We start from the raw sequence: 10,857 nt of genomic DNA on the forward strand, positions 1-10,857 counted from the left end.
TGGGATGACTCCGCCCAAGATAGTACCTATAATAAACATTATGGTTTTTCAGTTTTTGATTTTATATCTTTTTTTTTTAGTTTGAAAACAATGTCTATGACTATTGTCAATTATATATCTGTAATATTTACTAGACATTAATAAACATATATATAATTCTAGGTTCATCACGTGCATCGCACGTGATGCACGTGCACTTTCTTAGTATTAATAAAATAAAAACCTTCCGAAGATCTTTAATTCCTTCAAACATTCCAGTAAATTTCAATTCTCATCAAATTACAATATTTTTTGGTATGTATATCTACAGGAAGGATCTCATATAATAAGCTTCAAGTTCTTCTGAACCAAGGCGTGAAGGGAGTCTAAGAGTTTCATCATCCAAAAATAGTGGCGAATAGCACAAACAGAACATCGTTAAATGCTTCATTTTGTAACATCTCAGGTTATCACTGAACTTTCCTCCGAAACTGATCTTCTAGAACTCAGACTGGTCTTAATGGGGGCCCAAATATCTGCTCCGTTGCTGCTCGCAACTCCATCAATCAACGAAATCGGGATGACACATAAGCCTCTGTCTTTGAGGCCATTGCATGCTTCCATTTCCTTGGAGAAAATAGCAACAGCATAACACAACAAACTTGATGAACACATATTAAAGAATCAGATGCTGTTCAAATCTTTACAAGGCAGCATACACTAAGCAATTGCCATTTAACAGCAATTTATGAATTTATTTCAAGGCCGTAAAACCACACATCTATTGTTAATGAGTCGTCAGCAAAACCTATACAGAATTAGATTTAGGAATTCGCAACCCTAACAGTTCATCATTCATAGCAAGTATATCGTATTTTACAAAAATAATCTATAAGACATGCATTCGCTACAATATAACCAATTAAAACTCACCAGTGGCTGGGTTGTTGGTGTGCTATATAAGTATGGGGCACTCAGTACCTGAAAGTGTGAAAAATAAGGTTAAAGGTAGACAATACATCCCTATTGTAAAAAATTTAGTAAATTATAGAGACAAGGAAGATGAGGTGTTTCTAGCTCTTCTAGGTATCAAGAAAAAGTCGCCAATTCATTAGCGTTAAAATTTATTGGTCAAGAAAAATGTCAAAGAACTTTCATAATCTCTAGTCTGATGAAATGAAACTGAAGCCGCAAAAGCCGTGTACCTTAACCTGTTCATGAAGGAATTTTATGTATTCCATCGCCTCAAAAAGTACTGAAGCTGTATCGGTCTGTAAAAGAATAGAACTTTAGCACTGGTTGTAATAATCAGTGAAAATTTGTAAATTGAGAGACGAAATCATTCATGCACTAAAAAAGACGAGACTAACTACAGATATAGTAAACAGTTCTAGTGATGTAAAGATTGCAACATGTATATTTTACATACCTTTCCATATGGTGAGACAAGCTGTTGAAGAGCCGAAATTCGTTCACTAACCTTCTCTTTCTTATCCTGTAGCCAATGAAATTCATAATTCAGACAAGGTGACGAAGCACTAATACCACACATTCCCCTAGTAAAAAATTAGAGTAAAAAGCACGAGAAGCATCATATCCTTGGCAATTTTCACTGCAAATCAGAATCATACTACAACCAAATTTGGCTGCGTAGCCTTCATAATATTGTAGCACAAAGATATCTGGAATGTAAATGCTACTGATGGGATTTTAATTTTTACTTCATGGCGAAGTGCAAACTCATTTTTGGAAAAATAAATAAATTTCAAACAATTAGCGTACGATCGTGACACAAGTCAAAGTGAACTCTAGTTGTTATTTGAGGATCCAATATAATGAATTAAAATACACATTAACAATAAATGACAAAAAACCAAAGCAGACATGCAGCATAAAGTTCTAGTAATCAAGAGGAAATACAAAACAGGGCGAAGAAGAAAAAGGATATTGATACCTTGGGAGAGAGTGCTACATCAGTCTTTAATCGCTTTGGTATCAAATTTACAAAGCTGCTTTGGTCAAGTGAGCTAAGACTTCTTTTGTGTTCCATCATCTTCTTTTCTATCAGTTCCTCAAACTAAACAAAATCAACATACAGCATGAGTGTGTGATGTGAACAACAAAATCTAGCAAACATGTACTCAGTTTACACATTTTCCAGACCATGATATTTCACAATCTCTACATATATTTTTTTAAAAAGTTTCAAAGAGAATCAAGAAAAGAACAGAAAGATGCTGCTCAAAAAAGTTGCTCAGTCAATCTCGCCCCAACAGGAAATAATACGAAGTTTCTTACGGATTTAATTTAAAAATTTTACTTCCAATTTTTTATTCTAATTAGGAATCATACATTAACATGCTCAAAGCCACAGTTAATGAAAATCCAGTTTCTGTATCAGAATATAGTCGAGAGAGCATAAAGTAAGCATCAACTTGTTAGTACATCTATAGTTTGAATATTTCTTTCATCAAGTTTGTAATGCCAACGCTTTAAGGTCGTTTGAATGAGAATAAGGAAACTGAAGAGTAGTGCAACAACCTAAATTGTACATTTCATAACTTTGAAGGTTGGGATGCTAAAGGAAAAATACACGAAGCATTTATTTAAAAATTGAATACGATACATTTTCAGATGATAAAATATTGGATGATTCATTTCTATCTTTCTTGCTCTTCACGTCCACGCTTTGCAAACTCTTCTACCTGGTATGAAGGAACTAAGATAAGACATCCTAAGGAAAACATTAAATAAGTAGAATGAAGCTTAGGTAGAATGTTTATCTTCCTCTACTCTCTTCCTATTGGAGGACCCAAAAGCTGGTGCTCAAGTACTTCCTAGCAGCTAGCCACAATCATTATAAACTGTAATAGGTTTGCTTTACGTACATTGGATTCAGACTGTTGGCTAAAAGAATTTTCTATGGGATGCGTAAAACTGTAAATATAAGACATATTTTTGTTTCTGAAAATGCATCCTAGCTACTAGGACTTTGATTGGAGGACAAAATTAGATAAAGACAAATGCCAAGTTAAGTATGAGACACGACTGGGAAAAAAAACCAATTAACATTATCTATGGAAGATTCGAAGTACATGTCTTATGGTATTTCATCTTCAATTTAGAGAGAAACATGTCTTAAAATTATTCAATAGTTATATAGCATTTATGTACCTTCACATGCACCTTAATAAAAAAAATTAATTACTGTTGTGAAACAGAAGTCAAGGAGCAGGAATAGCAATAACATAAAATCAACAACATTTTACATTGTCTTGTAATCAAAACATTGCAAAGATTCTACGGCCAACCGAATAGCCCCATTCTTCTCAGCTGGTTTCCAAAAGCATAAGATATGGTTCGAGCCTAATCCGGAACACAGGTATGAATTTAAAAAAAAAAAAGTAAAAGTCAAATGTTTTATAGCCATAAGCATGCAATTTCCAAATCATTTATGTCGCAAGCATGGCATTTTTTATTCCAGAAGTACAGCAGCATTGGGGTCAAAGTTCCTTAAGTACGCCTAAAACAATGTTTAATTTAATACCAATACTTATGAATGAGAGGTGGCACCAAGAAAACACTAATTGATCACATTATAATAAAAATTAATAAACAAACAGGATTGAATTACAAATTTAATTATATCAACCATCATCTACCTGTTGAGTAAATGAAGGGATACTAAACAGAAAGAATTTTCATTTACGCTATCAATTTAATATAAGAAAGTAGTTTAACATTATAACTATTGAAATTCATTAATAAATCAAATGTTACCAGAATTTAGATTCCCTTTGCTGGGAAACATGATTTTTCATTATATAAATTGATAACAACCATGTATGTTTTTCTCTATAACAAAGATTGAATTTTTCTGGTAACTGTTCCAATTAAAATATTAAGAGCAAAAGAATCACCACTAATTGTTTTTGCTTCTTTATTTTCGACATTGAGTGATTGATTTTAACTCTCCAATCATATAATATATGAAGGTGATTGAGAATAACCCATTAAATAAATCAACATTCAGTGGCCCAAGTTTACCAATAATTTATTAGTATATCATGAAAATCTTCCATACATTAATTTAAATATCCAAACAATTTCTACATTAAAGCAGACAAAGTCCATATCGAACCATTTAAACACCAATTAAATACACATGCAAACTCAAAATACTGTAAGAATTAGCTTAAAACCTCAAGGAATTAAAGGTTCATAAATTCACACAGTTTCTATATAACTATGCATACAGAGACACCATCATAAAGAAGTTAAATCCTCATGAAAATTAGAACAAACCCATGTTCCTACGAACCTTTTTTAAACGAAAGAGGAGCTATCAAGAGTACAGAACTCACCATCAACGAAGAATCAGCATCAGAATCAGCAAGAAATATCAAAAGACCGCTAATTTACCACACCAACTTCGAAATTCAAAAGTGAAAAAATAATCTCAACACAATCCAAGAATCCCATCAATATAATGTTCCACCCAGAACCTTCCCACCGCTGCACAGTCTAGTGGCCTTAAAATTCGTAAACCGCGTTTCTCTTGTCTATCTCTGCAGAAATTTGTCGTATGTGGGAAAATATTCCACAGAGTGCAACACAAAAACAAGATGAGGCAGAAAAGAAGCCTGAAATTTTCAAATGTTCCAAAAGAAAACAATTATGTTTGCAAAGGTGGAAGTGGAGAGAAAGATGTGTAGTGTGAAAGGAAAGGAGGGGTTTTTGAAACTTTATTTTATAGTTAAATTAAAAATTTGTGGAGCGACAAGGATTATTGGAAAAAAAAAATTCAAAGAAATAATAATAATGAAGGGTATTTTATTTGACAGCTAATGTACAGCCGTGCTGATGGAAAGGGGGAAGAGGGAGTAGTTCCAATTCAACCCATGCTGACCTCACTTTTACTTTTGACTATTGGTTGAACATGACTGTTGATGTGATGTATATATTATATTATATATAATAACACCTATGGAATAGAGTACGAGTGAGGTTTTTGCTCTTCCAGGTTTCCTGCTATAAGAGTTGGGCTATGTTGTTGGACTTTGTGTATGTTTTCGTCCATCTAATAATGAAATAAATGTTGCTGTCAAAAAAAAAAAAAGAATAAATGTTGTCACAAAAATATATTTGGATGTCACATGGATTACATAAAACATTCATAGAAGGTTCGTAGTGTATTTTATTTTGTAGTGATAAATGTTTGGCTCTAACAATTCCGAGCTTTAAGTAGAAGCAAATCTTGTATTTTTTTTATGAACCAAATGCTTTTCTTCAACTCTTCATCTCTTTAATATGGTCAACGACTGGATTCCAAATTTCTTCGCAAGATTGCGCTAGAAAAGCTTGCGACAATTTTATGATGAGAAAGAGAAAGATATGAAATAAAGAAGAAGATGGCGGCAGCCAAAACCCCTTGGGATTTAGACGTAGTCTCCCGACTAGCTTGAGATAGAGGGAGATGAAATTTTTCTTGGATGCTGTGCAGTTGTGTGTTGACTATTGGATAAGTCTAAAAGCACTCTTATTTAATAAGTTGCATGGGCTAACTTAAGTGTATGATGGGTTTGAAACCAACCTTATGGTTACTTACTTTGACATGGTGTTATCGTAATTCAGATCGACGATCAAATATCACCGATCCGAAAATTGTAAATTCCTCGTTATTATGACGCAATCAAACTTTTCATAGCATTGATTCTAAATATGACTACTCCAATTTTGGAACAACTCTACACAATATTGGCTGTTGCATTCTACTTCACTATTTTTAGCAGTTGTACGCTAAATTTCTTCTTAAGCTGTTATAAACTCTTTTATAAACTTATCGTTTGATCCCACCAAACTCCTTCATCAAATTCAACTCCTTGAGTTTATTTATCTCAATGGAACGGGGAAACTAGTTTTTATGTGCCCTTCAATGATTCAATTATACATCTTGTAGCACTTAAAATCCAATCTACTGAATCGCATGCATTAAATTAAATAAATATTATAATTATTATTCTTAATTTTAATTGATATAAAATTCTTTATCTGAATTAATTGTTGATAAAATATTAATTATTTATTCAAATAATTTTTATTGTATTAATTATTTAAATAATGATTTTAATCGTTTAAGTTTATTTGTTGAAATGATTTTTATTGTGCAACTTAATTGTTTTAAATATTTTAAATATTTAAGCTTGCTTAATTAAATAATTTTAATTATTTAGTTTATTCATTTAAATGATCTTAACTACTCCGCTTATTTATTTAAAATGACTTGAGTTTATTGGACAATTATTTAAATGATTTTAACTGTTTAGCTTATTTATTTAAATATTTTTTATTGTCCCACTTATTTATTTTAAATAACTTAAGTTTAGTAGTTAGTTATTTTAAATCATTTTAAATGTCTAGCCTATTTATTTAAATATTTTTAACTGTCCAATTTGTTTTAAAGATTTTTAATTTCCGTGTGTATTTATTTAAATGACTTTTAAACAATCATTTAGTTTATTTAAATTATTTTAATCGCTCTACTTATTAATTAAATATTTTATTATCACTGTGACATCAAAATAATTAAAATATTGATTTTAATTTCTAAACTAGTGTTTAAATTCCTTCAGATGTTTATTTATTTAATTATTAAGTTAAGTATTCTTAAAATTCTTGAGGATTTAAATGCTTTAAAATTTCCTTAGAATTTAATTGTTCAAATATTTAAAATTAATTGTTTGAGATGCTTGAAATTAGTGACCTTCGGCCTCGGCACGCAGTAAAGGTGGACACGGCGGGAAAATCTCTTATTCTAAAATTTTATGGCCTAAAATTCTTAAGAGTTGAAGAAAATAAAAAATAAAATTTTATTCTAAATTTTTTTCGGGTAAAGAAAATCGCGTAAGCCTCATTTTTGCGCGTAATCCCTAATATTTTTCAAAATTAGCCTTTTTGGACCCCGAACTAGTGAAAGTCTATTTCTAATGCTTAGATTTAAAGATTTTAGACTTAGAAATTTAAAATGAGTGCAATTCTACAATTTAAAGTTGTAATATTTAAACTAGCATTTTTATTAGTGGAATAGCACTTTTGTGCATATCCTATACTCACACACTCACACCTATACATACTTTACACTTAAAATACCACACCATACAATTAAACCCTAACATTTTCATAGTCCCATCAGCCGCCTCACACACTTCGTTTCCGAACCTCCACGCCATCTTCATTTTCTCCTCCAAGAAAGCCTCACGGCCATCCTCCTCCTTCCTTCTTCCCATCGGCCGCCCCATTCCAGCCACCTGTCGCCGCTGTGCCGCCTTTGAGGATGTTAGAACCTAATTGGGGGGGGGGGATTTAGGTTCTATTGGCAACTTTAGCAATTTAAAACGATTATGAAAATACGCAAGCGAAAGACTTAAAGCAATCAATAATAAATGCGATAAATAAATGCGTAATGTAAATAAAGCAGTAAAAGGGATAAAGATGTTTATGAAAGTTCGACGATAAATCGTATACGTCTTCCCTTCTTCGTTAAGATCGATTAACCAAGGATCCACTAGCACTTCGAACGTCTTGGCCTTGATGGCTCCAAGGATAGCCGTACAACTCAACACGATCATCGCGCCGATACAACTCGATACACTTGGCCTTAAGGGCTCCAAGGATAGCCTCAAAAATCACACAACACACTTGGCTTCACACTCAAGTATTTACAATGATTGCACAACCAACTCACAAATGATTTTTACAAACAACTCTTGATTTTTGAATATATCACACAACTCTTGATAGAACACTTTGATAGAGAGAAGATTGCTTGCAAAGGAGAGGACAGTGAATTGGGATATCTCAAATGGCTTGGAATGACCTCTATTTATAGTTGCAAAATCGAGCAGGTTCGGATCCTCCGAACGGGTCTTCGGGTCCTTCGAACTTCACTGATTGATTTTCAAATTTCTGCGGCTGTTGTACTGTTCGGATTGTCCGAAGAGGTCTTCGGTTCGTCCGAACGGCTGCATTAAATTCATTCCGGCAAATTTCTTCCGACAAAATCTTCAGTCATCGTAAAGGAGTTCGGGTCCTCCGATCCTGACTTCGGAGCGTCCTAAGTGTGACTTTCGTGCCCTCCGAGAGTGTCTCCGAGCAATATTTAATTTCATAAAAATTTCGGGCCGTCCGAACTGGCTTCAAATCGTCCGAACAAGTCTTTCGTGGCCTCCGAGCTTGTCATTCGAACATATTAAATTCTTGAATAATCTTCGGACCCTTCGAACCTGGGCAAATTCGAACATTTCACATTTTATCTCCAATTTTTTGATTATCGGTTCTTGCTTCCAATATTGTCCATACACAAAAATATTATTATCTGCAAATTTCTCACTTTAAACTGTTAGTAATAATTAACCGAGTTTTGTAATCATCAAAACATAATATTTTGAAACTTGTTAATGCATTAAAAACATTAATCTCATTACACGAGATTTGTATGCGTTTAAGGCGTAACAGAGGACACCATAGGAGACGTGTACAACTGCTGGACGTGAGTTTAAAGCCAGCCGTCCCCTTCATTTTTTCTTGGTTGCAAGTTAGGCGAGGAGTTCTTCTTTCTTTTTTTAAACCTAAGCATAGAATATATTTGTTCTTGGCCCCTATCCTTTAAATTCAAATTTTTCAGAAATTTTTTAGCATATATGGTGTAATTTGGTTATAATTTCAGTAGGTATGGGGTTTGAATTTGATTTTGTGTATCTTTCATTGCTAGCATGATTTATGAAGTTGTTTGGATAAAATTCTTGCATTAAAATGAGATTTTGGATGTCAAGGGCGAAAAATCAGATTGTAGCATGCTATGTTCAATCCATTCTTATGTGTGTTTGATTGGTTTTAAGCCTCACATGGTGTTATGGAAGTTACATTATATTTATGCTTTGAAATGTTGCGAATGGTATCGAGTTTGTGGCGTTTGAATCAAAGAAATTGAGAAAATGGATGAATGGATGGAGGGGCTGACCATGGGGTGTTTATGGGATACAAATGTGATATTGAATGAGTTTTACATGGGTTTTAGGGGTTGGTCATGTGGTATTTTTGATTGATATGTTATTTAGTGGAATTTGAAGGCGCGGGACAAATATTTTGGGTGAAACAATTGAAATGAACCAGCACCGAACAAGTGACTAGATCAAGGGCCCTAGATGGTCATTTAGGGATGCTAATAATTTGCTTGGATGGGTTTTGAGGTATTAGAGGATGAGGAGTGAGTTTGAGAAGCCTTTGCATTATGGGTGTCAAAACAGAATTTTCTAGCCTATGCGATTTACTTCTGGAAATCAGGTTTGAACGGGTCCTTAATGAGGTCTGGACAGGGTCTATACTTGCTCCTCTGATTTTAGGTGATGTTAGGGTCGTGAAGGTGCGAATTGGGCTTATTTTGGATAATAATTGAGTAAGTTAGGTGTGTTTTAAGTCGGGTTGTCGTGAGCAGATTTTTCTAACATTTAGGGGCTGTGCGAGAATTTAAATCGTTCGGGGTGTTCGGGTGTGAGATCCCGTTTCTAATATTCTAATCTCGAATAATTAACTACAATCAAACACAAAGAGCCGAGGAAACGAAGCAAAATATTTTTTTTTCGAATGAATAGTGCTCGTAGGATCGAGCGCACCACAAATGCGCTAGGTGCTGCCCGAGAAATTCAAGGGCTGCGCTCGATCCTACGAACTCGTGGGATCGAGCGCACCCAAAAACGCCAAGCTACTGCCTCAAAAATCAACAGGCCATAAATTAAGGCTATCCATCTCCATTCAAGCCATTCAAAACATAAACATTTATTACAACCTCCACATGCATAAACAATACAATACAAGTCGAATACAATCTAAGTTCGATGATATCAATCAATCAACTAATCAAAATATCCAAGTTCAAAAGGTACGACCCTACGACACACGGTGTCTCACTTCTAACATTCTCACCCCGAGCTAACCCAAATGACTCGGTCCAGCTCCTGATCCTACTGTTGTCAAGTACACATATAAACAAAAACAACAGCCGGATAAACCGGTTAGAAATATAATTTCTAAGTAAAATAGACAGGCATACGATATCAATTAAACATCTCATATAGACATGTAATCATCATCAATAAATCAAATGAGGGTGGATGTATGCATGACTTCAAAACTCGGGATTATCAAATCAGATAATCGAAATATCGATCGGTACTCGATTGGGATCCCGGGGCCAAGTCATTACAACAACACACCTACACTCCCTTTCGGGGTGGATGTCGCACAACTCAAACCCTAGATTTCAGAGCAACTATAAGAAGTATTCTGGCACTTGGAAAAACTCGAAATCCAAAGCCACTTCAATATAGCTCCCTAAATCGTCTATTTTCAAAACGAATCAAATAATCGGCTCAATATGAATGCAAGTGTAAACAAAATAATCAATCAAGTTTACACCAACAAATAAACATGCAGTATGTGATTTTCGGGACTCGAGAATCAATCGAACTCGAGTATTCAATCCCATTCAATTCAATGTCGTCTTTTACCTTTTCAAGTTTGTCGAGAATTCAAATCTGAAAAATAACAACGAATTCAAATCAATAATCAATCGAATCAAAACGAATCGAAACGGAGAAGCTCAACAATATACGGTCTTCAATTCTTCAACTCCCAAGTTCGATCCAAACCCGAAACTCCAATCCAAATATGAAAATGAAGAATATACGGATTCGATATCAATCTACTAATTCAAACCAAACCCGAAAATCAAATCGAAACAAAACAACCGATAATCCAAACTCGATTTCGACGGCATAACGGCTATAAACGGTCAAACCAAAGATCTCCAACATCATCAAA

At 34.0% G+C, this 10,857-nt stretch overlaps 1 protein-coding gene across 4 annotated transcripts; it reads right to left on the bottom strand.

Moving 5' to 3' along the window:
• Positions 1-232: 232 nt before the first annotated feature.
• Positions 233-4,736, bottom strand: LOC140881299 (transcription factor bHLH153-like). 4 transcript variants are annotated; one of them, XM_073286502.1, is made up of 6 exons: positions 4,344-4,736; positions 1,934-2,056; positions 1,409-1,474; positions 1,191-1,250; positions 913-960; positions 233-606 (listed from the first exon to the last, which is right to left on the bottom strand). In XM_073286502.1, exons 1-6 carry the CDS (start codon positions 4,344-4,346, stop codon positions 442-444), a joined length of 465 nt encoding a protein of 154 aa, XP_073142603.1. In that variant the 5' UTR covers positions 4,347-4,736; the 3' UTR covers positions 233-441. The 4 variants fall into 4 exon arrangements, with proteins under 4 accessions (XP_073142603.1, XP_073142619.1, XP_073142594.1 ...); XM_073286518.1 differs by having other exon boundaries at positions 1,185-1,250; positions 1,934-2,040; positions 4,344-4,734; XM_073286493.1 differs by having other exon boundaries at positions 1,185-1,250; positions 4,344-4,731.
• Between the last annotated feature and the right edge of the window lie 6,121 nt (positions 4,737-10,857).

The sequence above is a fragment of the Henckelia pumila genome, chromosome 1 (genome assembly GCF_033568475.1).
Source record: "Henckelia pumila isolate YLH828 chromosome 1, ASM3356847v2, whole genome shotgun sequence".
Classification (NCBI taxonomy): Eukaryota; Viridiplantae; Streptophyta; class Magnoliopsida; order Lamiales; family Gesneriaceae; genus Henckelia; species Henckelia pumila.